General features: G+C 49.5%; 1 protein-coding gene across 1 annotated transcript in view; it reads right to left on the reverse strand.

The window, feature by feature from the left end:
* Positions 1–20,635, reverse strand: part of LOC115910801 (voltage-dependent N-type calcium channel subunit alpha-1B-like) — a 328,893-nt gene that overhangs the window by 127,172 nt on the left and 181,086 nt on the right. Inside the window, 3 exon segments of the mRNA XM_030961242.1 lie at positions 1,620–1,732; positions 14,381–14,590; positions 18,119–18,208. Coding sequence (XP_030817102.1) covers positions 1,620–1,732; positions 14,381–14,590; positions 18,119–18,208 — 413 coding nt within the window.

A 20,635-nucleotide genomic window follows, 5' to 3' on the forward strand; every position in this document is an offset into this window, starting at 1 on the left:
CACACCCAGCCAGCCCAAAGTGTCTGTGGGGTGAAACACCACACACCAGCCAGCCCAAAGTGTCTGTGGGGTGAAACACCACACACCCATAGAGCCAAAAGTGTCTGTGGGGTGAAACACCACACACCCATAGAGCCAAAAGTGTCTGTGGGGTGAAACACCACACACCAGCCAGCCCAAAGTGTCTGTGGGGTGAAACACCACTGTTGCCGCTATTTGGTTCAGCACCAAGGACCAGACAAGCCAAGGCATGTCCTGGCCAGCTCTATTGGTAATACCAATACTGAGCCCCTCTCCCTGTGCCCGTGGCTGGATCTAAAGCTCCGTATCTGGGTTGTTACAACAGCCCGAGTCCTGCTCAGCCCACTGCAGATAAGAGAGGGAAGATCTCCTCTGAGCACAGATTACAGCTAATAGCTTTTAATGAATAAATTAACATCCACACGCCGCCAGGCTCTCTGTTAGGTGGAGCCAAACCCAGCCCTGCTATTCACACCAGAGCTGCACTGAAAGAATTTGAATTACTGCCCTGCTGTCACCTCATCAGGTGTTTATCCTGCTGCTCCTGGTGATACCTGCAAAGCTCTGCCCGTGTGACTCCGGGTGAAGGCTGCTCAGTGGGTGACACGAGCAGGAAGATGCGTGGGGTTTTTTTTTGTTTTTTTTTGTCTTTCAATCAGCTCATTGCAATGGCAGGGACAGAATCTGCAATCAGAGCACTCCGGGGGGGTGATGCTGCCAAGAGCCCGGGGCTGGAGGAAATGAAATCCCCCGGCTGTCAGTTCCCTTCCAAAAGGAGGATAACGAGGGAAGCTGAATGCATTTCACTGCTAATTTATACAGGGACTGCTCCCCCCAGGAGCACTTCCCGTGGATTTCCATACTCACCCTCAAACGCCCAGCACCTGAATGGCAGGAGAGACACCTGCTCGTCACAGGGAGGGCTTTCAAGGACATGGAGTGGCAGGGTTGGGTGGGATATTGGGAAAGAATTCTTCCCTGTGAGGGTGGGGAGGGGTTGGAATGGAATTCCCAGAGCAGCTGGGGCTGCCCCTGGATCCCTGGCAGTGCCCAAGGCCAGGCTGGACAGGGCTGGGAGCAGCCTGGGACAGTGGGAGGTGTCCTGCCATGGCAGGGAGTTGGAATTAGATGATTTTCAGGCCCCTCCCACCCCAAACCATTCCATGATTTATCCACCCTGTGTCACAGACATATTTTATGAAAAATCCTTTCATTAGGATCTTTTCTCCTGAGAAGCTGAGAAGCCTCAGAAACAAAATGTAAACAATGATTATCTGCTGCTGTGGAATGCAACAGGTGGATCCGTGATTGGTCTCATGTGGTTGTTTTTAATTAATGGCAAATCACAGTCAGCTGGCTCGGACTCTCTGGTCAGTCACAAGATTTTATTATCATTCCATTCCTTTCCTTTCAAGCTTTATGATTAAATCCTTTCTTCTATTTTTTAGTATAGTTTTAATGTATCATTTTCTTTTAATATAATATATATCATAAAATAATAAATCAAGCCTTCTGAAACATGGAGTCAAGATTCTCATCTCTTCCCTCATCCTGGGACCCCTGTGAACACCACCACAACCCTGCTGGGCATTACTCACCCCAAAGTCAAAGCAGTTGAATGAAGAGTGGAAGTAATTCCTTGGCCCCAGCCCATACATCTTCAGAGACATCTCAGTGAGGAACAGCCCCAGGAAAACAAACTCTGCGAAATCTGGGAATGGGAGAAGAGATTAAATTAATCCATGAGCCCTTGGTGGGCAGAGCTCTTCATGCAGGGAATTTTTGTTCCTTTTTTCACAGCACCAAGAGCCTGCTGGCAGAAGGAAATCCCTGAGCAATGACAAACAGGAGCCAGGCACAGTTTGGCACAATTTTCTCTGTGTGTCCATGAGCTGTGTGAAAGCAATGCTCACCTGTACCCTTGGGTGAGAAAAGGAGCATTAAATCATACCCTCACTGTCTCTGTAAAGGAATTTCAAAGGAAAGCCCTGGATCTAATATTTTTAAAGGTCAAATTTAATTGCAGAGATGTTTTGGGACTTCTGTACTTGCAAGAGATGGAAACTTTTGGGTGTGGGGTGTAAGTTTCTGTACCATCCTCTGATGATAAAAATACCTTTCTACCCAACAGAAGTGCTGACTCTGAGGGCTCACATTCAGAGGTGTTGTGTCTCCTGTTACCACATTTATTTTTATTATGCCTTTATAGCCCTGTAATTATGGAAGAGCCCCTTCTGTTTCCTTTTCCTTCACATATCACAGGCTGGGAAGCTTTTGATAGGAAAATTTATCACCTATGATGAAACAAAGGGCAGAAGGAACAGAGCTGGAGGCTTCAATTTCCACATCAAGTTTTGAGAACTTGAAGCTACAGCAAACACTGCCTTTGGCATTTTAAGTTTGGATCTGGAGGCCAATAAGCAACAGCAAGAGTGAAATGTTAAAAACAAAAAATAAAAAACCAAAAAAAGGCAAAAACCACCTACACTACCAAGAAAAACCAAACAGCAGAAGGCAAAGCTCTCTCTCTGGAGAAAATATGAGAAAAAGAATCAAACCTCAAAAGGTGGGGGATTAATCACCTTGTTTAGTGCAGCACAGGAGGTTCTCAGAGGCTGCAACAGAACAGATGCTACAAGAAAGTTGCCTGTAATTTCAATTCTATGATTCCAGGAATGATAAAAAGGAGATGGTGCCAAACTTTATGCAGAGGTACACAGAGACAGAAGAGGGGCAACAGATACAAGGAAAATTTCAGCAGGATGAGCCTGGATTCCAGGTGCTTTGCACTCTGGGACAGCTCCCATCTCTGCTCTGGGACAGGGAAAGGAGCCAGGGAAAGGCTGGAGCTGGGCCAGGGCAGCTCAGGCTGGAGAATGAGAGGACACAGCCTCAAGTTGCATCAAAGGAAATTCAGGTTGGAGACTGGGAAAAAGTTTTTTATGGAAAGAGTGATAAAGTTCTGGAATGGCTGCCCAGGGAGGTGGTGGAGTCCCCATCCCTGGGTGTGTTTAACAAAGCCTGGATGCGGCACTGGGTGCCAGGGTTTAGTGAGGGGTTGGGGCTGGGTTGGACTTGAAGATCTTGAAGGTCTCTCCCAGCCCAGTAATTCTGTGATTCTGTGAGCTCAGAGCAAGGTTCTTCCCCCAGAGGGTGCTGGCACTGCCCAGGCTGCCCAGGGAATGGGCACGGCCCCGAGGCTGCCAGAGCTCCAGGAGCCTTTGGACAGCGCTGCCAGGGATGGACAGGGTGGGGTTGTGGGGGGCTGGGCAGGGACAGGGATGGATTTGATGATCCTGGTGGGTCCCTCCAGCTCAGGAGATTCCATGATTCCACCATCCTCTGACCTCCTGCAATCTGCAGCTTCAGCTGAGTGTGGGGAAAAATTCCCATTCTGCCTTGGATTTCCATTCCCAGCCTTGCACATCCATAGGAGTGAGCAGAGCTGGCCCAGGCCCATCCTGGGTGTCTTTGGAAATGACTTGAAAAATGCAGCTTCAATTACTCAAAATAAAAAAGGGGTTTTAAATTTTAAATTTTAAATGAAAGCCAGTCATGGAACACCATGGGCATAAAGTTCCCTGAAATCCAGGAAGCAATAACGAGATGAGAGGAGCTTTATTAACACCTTAGTGAGGAGCCTGCAAGGACACCTGTGCCAACATTTGCAAAAGGGGAGGAAATTTCAGGAGTATTAATTATCCCACATGACCTGCTCTCCTTGAAAACAGCAGCAAGATCATCAAAGGACACTCCAAGGGCAACGTGTTCCCATCTGAGGAATGAGATGACAAAATCTGAGTCCTACAGCCTTTTTCCCAGGAAGAGGCAGATCCTCCCTCTGGATCTCAGGGCACAGGAGCAGCACAGCTCCCTCTGACCTTGAGCTTGGAGCTTTTGAGGAGAAGCCTCTTCACACCTGACCAAGCTGCAATTTTTCTCTCCTTTCTCACAGGAGGTGCAAGGACTCAGTGAGGAAACTCCAGCACCAAGGATCCCACAGTAAGGAGATATCCAAAATTGTGCTGGGAATCCATCTGACCTACCATCTCTCTGGTGAGGCCCCACCTGCAGAGCTGCCTCCAGTTCTGGGACCAGCAGGAGGACCTGGAGCTGATGGAATGAGTCATGAATTCCCAGAATTACTGGGTTGGAAGAGACCTTCAAGATCACAGAGTCCAACCCAGCCCCAACCCCTCAACTCAACCCTGGCACCCAGTGCCACATCCAGGCTTTGTTAAACACACCCAGGGATGGGGACTCCACCACCTCCCTGGGCAGCCATTCCAGAACTTTATCACTCTTTCTGTGAAAAACTTCTTCCTGATATCCAACCTGAATTTCCCTTGGTGCAGTTTGAGGCTGTGTGCTCTGGCTGTGTCAGTGCTGCTGGAGAAAGAGCCCAGCCCCAGGTGAGCACAGGCACCTTTCAGGAGCTGTGCAGAGTGATGGGGGCAGCCCTGAGTCCAGAGCAAACCTGGAGCTGCTCCAGGGCTCTGGAGCATCTCTTGGAGAGCTGGGGGTGCTCACCTGGACAGGAGAAGCTCCAGGGAGAGCTCAGAGCCCCTTGCAGGGCCTGAAGGGGCTCCAGGAGAGCTGGAGAGGGACTCTGGTGTCACACTCAGCTGGTGGTGCTGACTGGCATGACTTCCAGGTCCCTATCCCAAGGGTTGATATCCAGCCAATGCTGTGAAACCTTGTAAAATCAGCTGATAAAATCACAGGGAGGGGTTGTGGATCCTCCAGGAAGCAGTGCACAGCCTCCACATGTGTCATGTCTCTGGCAGGGAGATTCTCATCCCCTCATCCCCTCATCTCTGCCCCAGCCCCACCTGTGTGAGTCACAGCTCAGGTGCCCCCCAGATTCTTCTACAGAACGACAAAAATCCTCGGCAGTGTTTTTTAACTGCAAATTTGCACCAACAGACCTCAGGACACTTTGCCAAGACAATTCCCATCATCCCAAAGGAGCACAAAAGGAGGAAGGACCAAGGATTAATGTTCAGTCACTGCTCCAGCAGAGGCTGAACACACCCTGGGTTATCACAAGTGCAAAGCGTCACCATCAGGCTGACACATCCTGCAAATCCACAATATCACCCAAAAAAAAAAGCTAGAAAGTGGCAAAAGAGAATCAAGAAATGTTTGATTATATATTTAAATATATATATATAAAAAGACAGGAAATATTTAAAACTCAGAGCATCTAAAAACCAACTTCCTTCTGCTGCTCTTGCAGGAGCCACCCTTGGCCTTTCCCAGCTGATGAATTCCAGGGCAGAGCCCAGACCTGGCAGCGAGAGCTGTGTCCCAGCAGGTACCAGATGCTACAAATCAGAGCCCAGGGAGGCTGGGATGCAGGGAAGTGGAATTCAGACCCTGAACTCCTCAGGCAGAAGGAATTGGCTCCATGGAGAGGCTGCTGCATCAAACACACAATTTCATCTGAGAAGGCCCTGCCTAAATAATTGAAAATGCAATTTTGTTGTTTGGGCCTCCTGGTATTCAAACCTCACCTCATTTCATTTGCCTTACTCAAAAGCATTTTGTGATGTGATTTAAGGAGGAAAGGTTTGATACAAACATTCTTATTTCATTTCCAAGCTGTGCTGTTGGCAAAGGCCATGCAAGCATCCCTTCACCCCACACCTTTGAATTAGGTTCCTGATTAGAGTTACTAGCTCCTTTTTGTCAATCATTTACAGATTAATTCAATTTCTGCCCCATCTCCAAGTCCAGTGGCATCAGAAGCAGGTGCTGAGCCTGATACTTCCCTCTCCTCACTCTCCTCTCACATTAAAAGAACCTTAGCAGGGCAAAACTTCACCCTTTTTGCCCAAGCAGATGTGAAATGCTCAGCAGACAGACATAAACATGCTCCAGAAAGCCTTTTCCTTGCAAATGCTGCACATCCAGAGGGAGCTGGGTCTCAGCTTCAAAGGCAGCAACAGCACCAAAAAAAGGCCAAATTTGCCCCAAACATAAGGTTCAGCAGTGGGCACGGAACAGGCCATAATGGCTCAAATGCTGTGTTCAAACATTTATCAAAAAGAGGCATTGTGGATTTGGGGCTCAGACCTACACAGATAAAGGAGCCAGGAAGGATCCCTGCAGGATGTGCTGGAGAAAGAAGAGAGCTTTGGGAAGGGCAGCCCCTGAGTGAAACTTGAGTGACCCAGTGATGAGACCTCCCCCCCAGAGTCCCAAAAACCCATCCCACAATCCCAAAAACCCAACCTACAGTCACTAAAACCATCCTACAGTCCCTACACCCATCCCACAGTCCCAAAACCTCATCCCACAATCCCAAAACCTCATCCCACAATCCCAAAAACCCATCCCACAATCCCAAAAACCCATCCCACAGTGCCAAAAACCCATCCCACAGTCCCAAAAACCCATCCCACAATCCCAAAAACCCATCCCACAGTCCCTAAAATCCATCCTACAGTCCCGAAAACCCATCCCATAGACCCAGAGAGCTCTGGTCCCAACCTCACCCCACAGCTTTAGGCAGAGGAAGAGGAGCCCACCCCCAGCCCCATCCCTGGGGCCTCCTGCCCTGCAGCAATGCCTGCAGCTGCTCCCACAGGAGGGGGTTTGGGAATGTAGGATGGGTTTTTGGCACTGTGGGATGGGTTTTTGGCACTGTGGGATGGGTTTTACATACTTGGGATGGGTTTTATTTTTTGTTGGCACTGTGGATTTTGGCACTGTGGGATGGGTTTCAGGCTGTGGGATGGGTTTTGCACTGTGGGATGAGTTTTTGGCACTGTGGGATGGGTTTCAGGGACTGTGGGATGGAGTTTGGCACTGTGGGATGGTTTTGGCACTGTGGGATGGGTTTTCGGACTGTGGGATGGGTTTTTGGCACTGTGGGATGGGTTTCAGGGACTGTGGGATGGGTTTTTGGCACTGTGGGATGGGTTTCAGGGACTGTAGGTTGGGTTTTAGGCACTGTGGGATAGAGTTTGGCACTGTGGGATGGGTTTCAGGGACTGTGGGATGGAGTTTTGGCACTGTGGGATGAGTTTTTGGCACTGTGGGATGGAGTTTTGGCACTGTGGGATGAGTTTCTGGCACTGTGGGATGGGTTTTAGGCACTGTGGGATGGCGTTTTGGCACTGTGGGATGGGTTTTAGGCACTCTGGGATGGAGTTTTGGCACTGTGGGATGGGTTTTAGGCACTGTGGGATGGAGTTTTGGCACTGTGGGATGGGTTTTAGGCACTGTGGGATGGGTTTTAGGCACTGTGGGATGGGTTTTTGGCACTGTGGGATGGAGTTTTGGCACTGTGGGATGGATTTTTGGCACTGTGGGATGGAGGTTTCAGCACTGGGTCACTGCAATTTCACTCAGGGGCTGCCCTTCCCAAAGGCACAGCCCTGGTCACTCCTGGTGTCCCCAGCATGGATTTTGAGGGGCCCTCAGTTGAAAATTCATCTTTGCTGCTACCAGACCTCATTGCTGCCATTGCAGAGCTGGTTTCTGACAGAAATCTCCTCTTTCTCAGAATACTGGCAGTGGTGGAAAGGAGCGTGAAGAGATGATAATAAAATCATTAAATAGATGCATGAAATATATTCTTTTATAGGCAACTGCAGCTTATTTAACCAAAGTTCTGTGCTTCAGTGAGCAGTGTCCATCTGCAGCATGAGAGAAATCCTATTTGGCCCTGGAGTCCTTTCCACACAGAGAAGGAGAATCTCTGATTGAATTTGAGGATAATTACAGGGGCATGAAGTATGGCCTGTTATTAATCATATCACAAGAATTCAAAGAATTCCTCATCAGTGCTTTCAATAAGGCTAAAGAAATCCCAAGCCTCTCTCCAAAGCTCCTGCAGTCCTTTTTCCAAAGCAGTTGTAGAGACATGGAGCATCAAGCAGAGAAAGCTAATCAGAACAATTCAAAACAGAAAAGTTAAAAGAAAAGACCAAGGGAAGAATAAATCAATGCAGAGCCGTAGGCTTTTACCAACTGTTCTTTAAGTAAAATTAATTTGTAATGTAATTAAACTTCTCCCCAGAGGGACAGGTATAATTGAATTAGAGGTGCCTGGGTAGAGTTGCAGGGTTTAGCAGCTCCTTTTCCGTGCTCCTCTCCTGCTGCTGCAGTTCACAAAAAGCCTCCTCAGACCATTCCTGAGCACCTTCCCTGAAACAGCATCTTTGGAATTTTTGATTTCTCTCTTGCTCTGCATCCCACCAGCCAGGCCCTGCTCCTCTGCAGCGATGTTCCCTCATCATGGATTAACTTTTAAGCAATTTTTGAACTCTGTCACTCTCACAGTTAAAGGATTTTGCCAATATTTCCAGGAGCTATTTCAAATCCCCTCATTCTGCCTCTACCTAATGGATTTGTGCGCAAATCTTGGGCAGAATGGGGCTTTCCAGGAGCATTCCTGGGGGGCTCAGACCCAGCTGATAAATGCTGCAGAATTATCCAGGCAGGAGTGAGGGGACACATCCAGTCTGGCTGTCACCATGATATTTTCTGAAAAATCCCTTCACCAGGATTTTTCTCCTGAGAAGCCTCAGAAAAGAAACGTAAACAATAATTATCTGATTGCTTGGAAGGTGGTCTGGAGGTTGCTTCCCAACAGGTGCATCTTTGATTGGTTCCATGTGAATTGTTTTTAATTAATGGCCAATCCCAGTCCAGCTGTGTCAGACTCTCAGGTCAGTCACGGGTTTTTATTATTCATTCTTGTCTGGCCTTCTGATGTCTCCTTTGCCTTTCTTTAGTATAGTTTTAGAAGATGATATGATATGATATGATATGATATGATATGATATGATATGATATGATATGATATGATATGATATGATATGATATGATATGATATGATATGATATGATATGATATGATATAATATAATATAATATAATATAATATAATATAATATAATATAATATAATATAATATAATATAATATAATATAATATAATATAATATAATATATCAGCCTTCTGAGAACTTGGAGTCAAAACCTCATCTCTCACCTCATCCTGGGGACCCTCACAACACCACAACAGTCTGACCATCACTGTGACACCAAAACAACCAGCAAAGTCCTTAAGGCACCAAATATTCCCTGCACTCACTATTCAATTAGGGATTTGTAGAAATCTGAGCCTATGGAAACTCAGCCATCCCCCAGGAAAGGGGTGGGAAGGTTTAGGTCATCCCCAGTGCACAGCCAGGTGTGAATGCCATCCCACAGCTCCTCAGCCTGGAATTCAGGAGGGTTTGGAGGTATGGGAGACTTGGAATTTAAGAGGTTGAACTTGTAGAGCTTTTCAGGACAGTTCTGCAAAGTTCTTGGTTCAAAAATCACACTAAAGTGGGTTTCTGCCTGGAGCAGAGACAAAAATGAGCCCACAGAGCCTCTGCTTCTTCTCATGGAGAAAACCATCTTAAAAATTAAAACAAACAAATAAAACCCCCCAAAATTGGCTGCTGTACTTCAGAATTTCCATGATGACCATTCATGGAGAGATTTAGGTGGGGTATTGGGCAGGAATTGTTCCCTGTGAGGGTGGGCAGGCCCTGGCACAGGGTGCCCAGAGCAGCTGGGGCTGCCCCTGGATCCCTGGCAGTGCCCAAGGCCAGGCTGGGCAGGGCTGGGAGCACCTGGGACAGTGGGAGGTGTCCCTGCCATGGCATGGGGTGGGATGGGATGGGATTTAAGGTCCCTTGTAACCCAAACCAAGCTGGGATCTCTGGTTTTTATTCTCATTGTCACAGTGACCAACCTTGTACCACCCTGTCTAAAAACCCAGTGTGAGCATCCACAAAACCTTTCCCTGCTTTTGGATAATCTGGTTTTTTCTGTGACCCACACTGGGCTGCCCCTTCCCAATGCCAGGGGAGTTTCCAGCAGGGTTTAATATCCCAGAAATACTCAGAGCTCCTGGATGAAGGAGCTGAAACCTCCTCCTCTTGTGAGGAGAGCACCTCTCTTGTGAGGACAAGGCTGAGACAGCTGGGGTTGCTCAGCCTCCGAAAGAGATAATTGAGAGCAATCTCATCAAAACACCTGCAGGGAGGGCTCAGAGCTCTCCAGGCTCTGCTCCAGCAATGGGACAACAGGAGAGGCAGGAACTGATCCCACAAGTTCCACCTGAACATCAGGAAGAACTTCTTCCCTGTGAGGTGAACAAGCAGCTCAGGAGGCTGTGGAGTCTCCTCCCTGGGATATTCCAGAGACGATGCTGTGCCCTGTGCCCTGGGATGGCCCTGCTGGAGCAGGGAGCTCCAGGTGACCCTCTCAGGTCCCTTCCCTGCCCCATTCTGGGATTTCTTTCAGGGATGGTTTGTGGAGGCCCTGCCCAGGTGTTCCCCCAGTGACAAAGGGCCCTCAGGGCTCCCATCAAAGGGCAGTGGGATGTGCAAAGGTTGGGAGGATGCTGAGAATTTCATCCCCAATTTCTGGTGGTTTTCTGCCTCTTCCATTAAATGTCAGGCAGGGGGATCCCCACTCCCAGCTCACTGGGACTCTTCACCAAGAAATCCAAATTGCTGCCCACGTGCTCCTGACACTAATTGACATTACTGGGTGTTCTGGACAAATGCAGAGTTCCTCAAACATGGATCCATCCCTAATTCCAACCTATTCCCTATTTTTGTCTTCAGCTGGGATAGACTGGAAGCCTAATTTGTGGCCTCTGTCTCAGGTAAATTTCCCAGCTGGAGGTGAATAATTCCCAGAGACAGAACCAGCCCTTCCAGCCCTCACTGCAACATTGAGGAGTTTCTGGCTCGTGGATTTCTTTGTGTTCCCTTGGAACTGCATAAGGTGCTCCCAAAACTGAGTTTTGTAAATCTGCGACCTTTTTTTGAGTTTAAAGACTCCAAGTGCGGGGTTTGTTTCCTAAACATTTAGTCCTAATTCCAGAGGAAATCCTAATCCTCAAACTTTTAATTACTCTGCCAATCTAGCTTATTATTTCCTCTGGTAAATTGAGGTAATGAATAAGCAAGAGTGACTTCTCTGTATGGTCTGTCTCTCTTTTCAGTTGAAATCTTGCCAAAAAAAAGACTTGAAAGAAATTTCTGTCCTTATTATACATCTCTCATTAGAGCTCCATTACCAGGTGGCATTAAATATTTCAACAAATCTTAATAAGGAGCTTTTGATGTCAGAGCAGTCAGTATTCCTGACCTCTTAGGTCTGGTAAAAAAAAAACTTCAAAAGTTTGCCTTCCTTGTAATAAGGTAAGACCTGAGGATCTGAGGCAAGAAATATTTAAGTATCTCATTTAGAGAGAAATCAAGGCAAATTAGGTAGATAAGGATCTTTAAAGATCTAAGACAACATTGTTAGGCTGTTGGAAATATTTAAGGTTTTTTTCCAGTCTTATGTTCGGGTTTTTCAGAAGTTTTATTTAAATTTTCATCTGGTCAAGTGCTGAATAACAGATTTGCTCCTGGCCATTTTATAGGGTCATGAATGGCTTTGTCTTCCAGGAACAAACCTCATCCCATCCCTTGAGAGGGAAAAAATTGCATTATCAGCATGAGGAATTTCTAGGAGTTTTCCAGCTCTAGGAGTCCCAGCCTCCAAACTTCATTAAAATAAACAAAAAAAGCTCCATCCCTCACCTTCCATATTTTTTTAAACCAAGCTTTGTCAGCAAGTCTGTGACCTCAGGGAGACACCATTTCTCACTCATCAGAGCAATTTAAAAACCCAAAACTCATACTTCAAAAGCACTTCTAGACTCTCTGAGCTAAACCAGGTGACCACAGGAACCAGCTAAAATAAAATCTTTGCACAGATACGGGATAATCTTCCCTCTGGGAGTATTTCCGTCACTTAATGTCACAGGAGGGCACGGTGACACCCGTCCCATGTCATCACACCCCATCAGGGAGGGCATGGAACCAAAAAAGAGCTGTGAAGTTGGAACCTTTTAAAGGAATCACAGCACGTTTGGGGGCTTAGTGCCTGATTCCATAAGCACTGGCAGGATTTTTATCTCCCAGCCCATTCCAGCTGCTGGTACCTCGGGAATGGCAGAGCTGGCAGAGCTCTGAGTGTGTCCCCAACAGGAATCACCCACGGGTGCAGATCAGCTGCAAAGTGACACAAATTTAAATTCTCTCGACACAGGCTAGCCAGAGAATCCTGCTTTTCCCAGGCATCATTCCCCTTCCTTTTGTGCATCCTGCTCCAGGATAATTCCTCCTCCTGCCTTGTTCCAGAGCAATTCCTCCTGTCCTGTTCCAGGACAATTCCTCCTCCTTCCCCATTCCAGGACAATTCCTCCTGCCCCATTCCAGAGCAATTCCTCCTGTCCTGTTCCAGGACAATTCCTCCTCCTGCCCCATTCCAGGACCATTCCTCCTGCCCTGTTCCAGGCTTTACACCTGATTGAATCTCAACTTGACAATAACCTTTAGGATAACATTCCTCTCTCAAACTAACACCCTGGTGGATTTTTTTATGAATTATGTGATTGAATAATTTGAAATATGATTTGAAAGAGAATTGAGATTGTTCAGTCAGGAGAAGGGAAGCTTTGAGATGACCTAGATGTGGCCTTCCAGGACCTGAAGAGGCTGACAGAAAAGGTAAAGAGACGCAACTTATAAGGGCCTGGGGTGCTAGGACAAGGGGAATGGTTTCCCACTGCCAGAGGTCAGAGTTAGATGGGATATTGGTAAGGAACTCTTCCCTGTGAGGATAGGGATTGGGATGGAATTCCCAGAGAAGCTGTGGCTGCCCCTGGATCCATGGAAGAGTCCAAGGCCAGGTTGGACAGCATCTAGTGGAAGGTATCCCTGCACAGGGGATAGAATAGGCTGAGCTTTAAGCTCCCTTCCCACCCAAACCATTCAGTGATTCCATGAGTGGTGAGTGAGAAGAACCAAGCCTTGAGGGATAATGAGAGCTGGGACGTGACCGTGGCACTGCGGGATCAGAAACACCAGAGCTGCTGAGGGAACAGGAGTGGCCAGTACTCACAGAATTCACAGAATTCACAGAATGACCAGGTTGGAAGAGACCTTCAAGATCATCGAGTCCAACACAGCCCCTGTGACCCTGATTTTCTAAGATTTTCTAAGATGTTTACATTCTTGTAACAAACTTTCTCACACACTTTCAGTAAATAGCTTATTGGTTTGCATTCTTTTATGGAGGAGGAGAAATTTGATGGACTGTTGGTTTGTCCAGTGTCATTGGAGAGGTGGCACTTTCACCCTCCAATCCACTGTCACTTTTGGAAAACTATAAATGTTGGAGTCAGAAAATAAACTTCCCTTTTTTCACCTTGAGAACAGCGGTGTGTGCACTTGTGTTGTTTTGTGTCCTATAGTGACAAGCCCCAACCCCTCCACTCAACCCTGGCACCCAGTGCCACATCCAGGCTTTGTTAAACACACCCAGGGATGGGGACTCCACCACCTCCCTGGGCAGCCATTCCAGAACTTTATCACTCTTCCTGTAAAAAACTTCTTCCTGATATCCAACCTGAATTTCCCTTGGTGCAGCTGGAGGCTGTGTGCTCTGGTTGTGTCAGTGCTGCTGCAGAAAGAGCCCAGCCCCAGCTGAGCACAGGCACCTTTCAGGAGCTGTGCAGAGTGATGGGGGCAGCCCTGAGTCTCCTTTTCTCCAGGCTGAGCACCCCCAGCTCCCTCAGGGGTTCCTCTCAGGGTTTGTGTTCCCAGCCCCTCTCCAGCCTCGCTGCCCGCTCTGGACACACTGCAGTGCCCCAAAGCCCTTCCTTGTTGGTAGAATGCTGTAGAACTCACCACTTGTAGTATAGATAAGAAATAGTAAACACCTAAGTGTCACAGACATATTTCATGAAAAATCCTTTTGTTAGCTTCTGAGAAGCTGAGAAGCCTCAGAAATGAAATGTAAACATTGATTATCTGCTGCTGTGGAATGCAACAGGTGCATCTGTGATTGGTCTCATGTGCTTGTTTCTAATTAATGGCCAATCACAGTCCAGCTGTCTCAGACTCTCTGGTCAGTCACAAGATTTTAGTATCATTCCATTCCTTTCCTTTCCTTGCTAGCCTTCTGATGAAATCCTGTCTTCTATTCTTTAGCATAGTTTTAATATATCATTTTCTTTTAATATAATATATATCATAAAATAATAAATCAGCCTTCTCAAACATGGAGTCAAGATTCTCATATTTTCTCTCGTCCTGGGACCCCTCCAAACACCACCACACCTAAGCCTGAACAGGAAATATTGTCTCGAGGGTTTCAATCCCTCTTGAGAGAAGTAGAAAAAAGGAGTCAAAACCCAGCAGTGAGGGCAGCTGTAGAGAGTGATAAGGTCACCCCTGAGTCTCCTTTTCTCCAGGCTGAGCACCCCCAGCTCCCTGCAGTACTCACAGAGAGCAGTGGTCAGCTTCTCGGGCTGGTCATAGTGCACCATGGCCACACAGAGGGTGTTGAGGGCCACCACGCAGAGCACGACCCAGTAGAAGCTCTGAGCCTTCACCATGCGGCGGATGAAGAAGCGGAACATCTTCTCCTTCCTCCTGAAGTAGGACGAGCTCTCGTTCTTCCCACTCTTCAAACTGGCACGGGCAAAGGGAGACCCTGGGACAGAGAGAAGAGTCACCACAGCCCATCCCAGCAGGGAAAAGGCTGCAGGGGGTTTCTGGGCACACAGAGCTTCTCCAAGCACCACCAGAACAGCTCAGCAGGAAGCTGGGGATGTTGAGAATGGGCTGAGCAAGGGCATCTCGCTTGTAATGGGGGATGAAGGCTGGGCTTTTAAAACTTCATGGCTCAATGCCTGGCTCCACCATCTAAACTGGGCTTCCAAACCTTTCCAGCAATCCTGATTGTCCCAGTTAATCATCACTTTTTCCTGGTTGACAGGGACAGAGCAGCAGGCACAGTGTATTTCTGCCCACGGTGTGGAGCACATCCTCGTGGAGCTGGGTAGGTGCAATAGGAAAGCTGGTCCCTGTTTTTCCTGCTCCAAGGACCAGTTACCAGGGAATTGAGTGAATTCTCCTTAATTTACTCTCCAGCCTCAGCTATTTCTTTAGCAGAGGGCTTAACCTGCTTCTGTGTATCAGATTTTGGGCTCAGCCATTCATTTGTCTCAATTCTGCCTCTATCAGCTCCATTTCCACTCTGGCCTGAAACCCTGGCAAAGAGTCAAGGGTTTCAACAATAGGGAGCTGATGGAAGAAATGATTCCTGATGCCAGCTCTCCCCCTGGGGTAGAGGCACTGCTCAGATGAAAAGCCAATCTCCAGCTGATGCTGAGGCAGGAGAAATCAGGAATAAGGGAAGAAACACATGGACCCCTTGGGGCTCCTCTGCAGCAGCCAGGGAAGCTGCTGCAAGCAGGGGAAATGGTGATGGTGCCAGGCTGGCCACTGCCTGTGCCAGTGGTTTGGGACAAGATATCATTGCTGCCCTTCCCCACCCTGGGATGGAGATCCCAGCAGGATGAGCAGGACATGTCCTCGTCCTGTCCTGGAGCCCTCCTGGGCTCAGTGACATGAACAGAGAGTTCTGGCTTCAGCAGCCAAATCTTGGAGTGCGATCACCTCCATGTCAGCACTTGGAATGGGTGGGAATCTCACCCAGCCCCATCCTGCCACATCAACCACAGCAGCCAGAGAAAGGATGAGGCATCCAGATGTGACAGCAGCAGGTCCTCCAAGCCTCACAGCCCCACACAAGTGTGATGTTCCCCCGTGGAAAGTGAGCTCTCTGCTCCATTTCACATTTCTGGCCATCCACCAGCACTCCAAAAGCAGAGCTGGCCTTGGCCAGGCTTTGAACAAACTCCATGCTGAAAAAAATCAGTGTGTTCTTCTGTTGGTTTGAAATCCTGCCTTTGGCAGTTTGGAAGAGAAGAAATCACAGTGCTCCTCCTCTGCTCCGCTTTAAGACAACAAGAAGAGCCAAAGTTTGGGATTTAGGCTGCTTCATATCACAGCACTCCTTAGCAGGTACAGAGCTCTCGGATAGCCAAGCCCCTCTGTACTGCCAGACTGGCAAAGGAACAGTGCTGCCCTCTCATTCCTGTCTGCTGATCTTCCAGAAATGCAAAGCAATGATATTTAAACTGCTCCAACATGGAAAACATCCCATCTCCAGGCTTTGGTGTCTGGGAATCAAAGCAGTGCCCCGTGCCTGGTACAGCACAGAGGGTGTGAAGCCAGTGGGAGTAGAAAGAAAAGAATAAAAGCTAAGAACAACTGCAGAGAACAGCCTGGGAAGTGTTTACCACTACACAGCTTTATCCTGCAGCTATTATAAAGCTCATCAAGGGGCTTGTGCTTGAATTAAAGTGCAACATTTTCAGCCAATGGCCAGAGAGAGACCTGGCAAAGTCTCCCCCTCCCTGAGCTGCATCTTCACATGGCACTCAGGGATTATTTGTTAGTTCTTCCACACTCCTTCTGCTCCCATCTGAACACATTACAGAAAACCATCCAAAAACCCCTTTTCTCCAAAACAGATCCTTTATGCATAATTGCCCACGTGATCTGATTGTTTATGCTCTGCATTCCAGCCTCTTCACAAGCCTGCAGAAGTAGCTGTTTAATCCATTCCTTCTTTTCTGCCTCGTTCCATGAATCAAAATCAAAGCCACTTTTCCCAAGTGGGTGAAGCTCTCACAGAAGGTGGAAAGCACTGCTGTTATTTTCCCTGCCATATGCTCCAGAGACAGTTCCCAGCTCTGCCTCGGATTATTCCCGAGCCCAGATGCTCCATCATCCATTGCCACCTGAAATCCTGAACTGCAAGATCTGTTGGTGTGGCACTGGCTGCCCAGAGCCTGGAGGGACTTGGATTTGGAGGCAAAGATCTCATAATTATTGCAACTGTGAGCAAATATTCAAAAATGACCATTCCTTGTTTTCCATGCAGGGATCCGAGAAAAAACAACAACAAACCAAACCAAAAATGCACACAGGCTGCTGCATTTTTGCCCTTTTTCAGCACCAAACCTCTCCTGGAAGTGGCAGCAGTTTCACCACAAACCCTGCAGCCCAGGGGACTGTGGCAGCTCAGTGCTGGTGTCAAGAACATGCCAAGCCACGCTCATTTTCTGCAACCAACTCTTCCTTAAAAGGGGGGAAAAATAAATTCCAGCAGCAGCTGTGATCCTTGGAAACATCAACGCCAACTTTCCAAAGGGCAATTGAGGCACTCATGCTGTGCAACAGCCACGGACACGGATTCTCAAATGTGCTGTTTGTGCTGCTCCTCCTGTGCACCCAGGATTTGCTGCTTCGTGGGGACTGGGCTGCCAAGACATTTCTTTGGAAGATAATGAGAACATCTGCTGCTTCAGCAGCAAAACAGCCTCCAACAACAGGCACAGGATGAGACAGAGCGCCCGACTGCAGAGCGGCAGGAGAGGCTCTCCCACAGCTCTGAGGGGTTTGGCTCCAGCAGCTCCCTGAGGTGGGTGCTGGGTGCCCAGAGCCTCCCCTGGCAGCCCAGAGCTGCCTCTGCCTCCCCACCTGGGCAGATCTCAGCAGGGAATCAGCTCTGGGAGCTGCAGAATGGGCAGCACTTCCTTAGCCTGAGGATGCCAGATTCACCCCAGCAACACCCCACGGTGCAGGATGCCCTGCTCTGCACTGCATCTCCAGATCTGGCTTTAAAATCGCTTCAAGAACTTCCTCTAAGACAAGAATGAGAGAATTGAGGCCACTGCCCAGCACCTCCCAGTGACCACTCCCACAGCAAAGGCTGTGACACCTCAGCTGGGCATTAGTGGACCACAGGACTGTGGCCACTTCTCCCTCCAGCAGTGTTGTTTGGCAGATTTGGGGTTCATTAGCATGGATGAGCACGTTCCAAGCAGAATCCCGGGATGGCCAGCCCAGCAGGGACTGTCCCAAGGCTTTGCAGGGCTCTCCCAAGGGTGCAGCATGCAAGAGCTGAGGCAGGCAGCGCAGGGAGAGGGTGAAGCCACAGAGCTTTTTGCTTTGGGAAGTCGAGTGCTGCTGCTGCAGCAGTGGAAATTCATTCTCCTTCAGGAAACTGCAGCTTCTGGAGCAAAGGAGCCTCTCCAGAGGAGGAAACATGGCATGGACAGGTTCAGGTGGAGATCGAAACCTCGGCGGATGCGAAGCCAGTACTCACCAACGGAGCAAATGTCTGTGAAATGGTCCTCACCTTCTTCTGCATGAATCAGGTCATTTTTGCTCTTCTTTATTGCGGCTCTTTTCAACACTGCATGCAAATTAAAGAGAAAATGCCCCGTGAGGATGCAGAGTGGATTCTCTCTCCCCCTCCCTTCACTCTCCAGGGCCAGCATTTCCTTCCCAATGCCGGCTCAAAGCTCTCCCACCAGGGTACCCTGGAGCAAACAGGACAACCCACAACCTTGCAGGGCCTCTGCACGCCTCAGTGCCAGGGTGCTTCACTCCTTTGCCCTTCCAGCTCTTGAAGGTTTGCCAGGCACAGCTCTGCACGTTCCACTTCATGCAGCAGATGCAGGAGGGTGGGGGGGTCACTGCAGCTGCACTTTCAGCACAGCACAAAGGCTGGGCAGGGACACTGGAGCTTCCTGAGCCCCATGGGGCTGGGAGATGAGTGCTGCCACCCCTGGAACCACCAGTGCTGTTTGCAGCAGGCACTGTGAGGGAGTCAGAGTTTACAGAGCTCGGTTTACCACCCAGCCATGCCTCAAGGAGCAGAAATGCTGCGTGGAAAAAGCGGCCACACATCAGTGAGCAGCCTCTCAGCAGCACCCGGTGTGCAATCCCTGCCCTCTGGGGATGTCAGAATTCTTTGAAAACACTTTTTTTTTCCCCTCCAAAAGCAGCTTTTAGTGGGGAGGGCAAACATCACTACATTTACTCCAACAGGGAATGAGAGCTCTGCACTGTCCACCCAGAGCACGGGGGGTGAGGCAGGAGCACTGAGGACGCTGCTCCCAGGACCACCTACCTGCAGAACCTTGAGAAGTGGCAGAAAAAAAAAATCACGTTGGTACAGTTTGGTGACAGCTTCGAGACAGACAGTAACTAAAGCAGCACTTTCTATCAGCAGTAAGACACCCCACGGTGTGGTGATACAGACTGGTCCGTGGGCACACACAGCAAAGCCACTCACGCTGCAGAGACTGCCCCGGGGAGGCTCCTCCACAACATCCCCTCACCCTAATTATCTACAAATTCCTTTCCCACACTGCACGGATTGCCCTGCCCTGACAGAGACGTGGATGCGCTTCCTGCTCCTAAGGGCTGTGCTTGAGTCACTTCAGGGGAACACCCAGAGCAGAGGGGAGGATGCTCTGAACCTGTGGTCTGGATCCATTGTTTGTGCTCCTTGCTGTCCCACCCAGCTCTCCTGAATCCTCAGTCCCAGCAATGCCAGCTCAGGGGTCCCTCAGGCTGGGTCTGTCCCAGTTCATTCCAGCATGTCCAGGGCCATCCTCAGCACTGGAGCACAACCAGCACTGGGATTAAAGATTTCCAACACTCCCTGGCATGAACTGAGCAGCTTTTTATCTTCTGCCCCAGAAAACTCCTCGGTGTGTTTGGCAGTGAGGTTGTGCCATCTCTCCAGGCACGTCCCGGTGTTTTGGGGACTCGGAATTTACCACCACATTCTGTGGGCTACTCCACACCAGTTGCTCCAAGGCTGGGAACATTCTCGGGCTCCTTTCACTTTAGGATAAGAGGAACCTGAGTATCTCTGGGTCTTTACTCCGTGCCTTGCACCCACCTCGAGTTTCTCACAGCACTCAGCCTCTCACACCGCTCCTCAGACACAAACTCCAGTGAAGCCTGGCTGTGCCCAGGTGCCGGCCAGGCTTCCCCAGCTCACACACACCCCCAGCACACACAGCAGGACTGGCACGCACACCTCAGCCCTGACCTGCTCCAGCCCCAGATCCTCCCCAGCGCAGGTCACCGGCCCGGCCGAGGCTGCAGCAGCACCTGCAGCGCTGCACGGCTGGGAGCCAGGCCAAAAAACCACCTGGGCATGTCACCGGTGACCTGGGCACGGGGCTGCGGGGGGAAAGCTGCCCCTGGGTGCCACCTAAGCCCCTGGTGATTTGCAATCCACTCACTGTTGTAGCTGCTGCCGCTGCCAGTCTCTGCCGGCGCCGTGCCTTGAGGAATCGGCCCTTCCGAGGCGGCCCTCCCTGACAGTGAATGGGAGGAGAAAAAAAAAGAGGGGGGGGAGGGAGGGGAGGGGAAAGGAGGAGACATGGGAGGACGAAAGATGGTCAGAAAAGGGAGAGGGAAGAGTCTTTAACTGAGCTTTGAGTGGCTGGCGCATCCTAAGAGCTGTCGGGGCTGGAGGCCCAGGGGGAGCATCCCCGTGGCCTCGCTGCTCGGCTCCTCCGGCCGTCCTGCCACGCCGGGCTCGCACGTCGGAAGGAAGGATCACCACACCCTGTTATGTCTTACTGCTTACAGCTAACAGGGGGCTCAGTCCCTTGGTCAAATCCGTCCGGAGCCCTGCCTTTCTCTCAGGTCAGCGCATTCGCTCTTCTCCATCCTCCTGGCAGCCTCTACCCCCTGCACACACAGCCAGCCACCCTCGGCAGGGCGTGGGCACCGACCCCGAGGGCACATCCCCATCCCGGGCCGGTGTGGGGTGTCCCATGACCGCTCCTCAGCCACCTGCAGCCTGCAGAAGGGG

Source organism: Camarhynchus parvulus, chromosome 17 (genome assembly GCF_901933205.1).
Source record: "Camarhynchus parvulus chromosome 17, STF_HiC, whole genome shotgun sequence".
Classification (NCBI taxonomy): domain Eukaryota; kingdom Metazoa; phylum Chordata; class Aves; order Passeriformes; family Thraupidae; genus Camarhynchus; species Camarhynchus parvulus.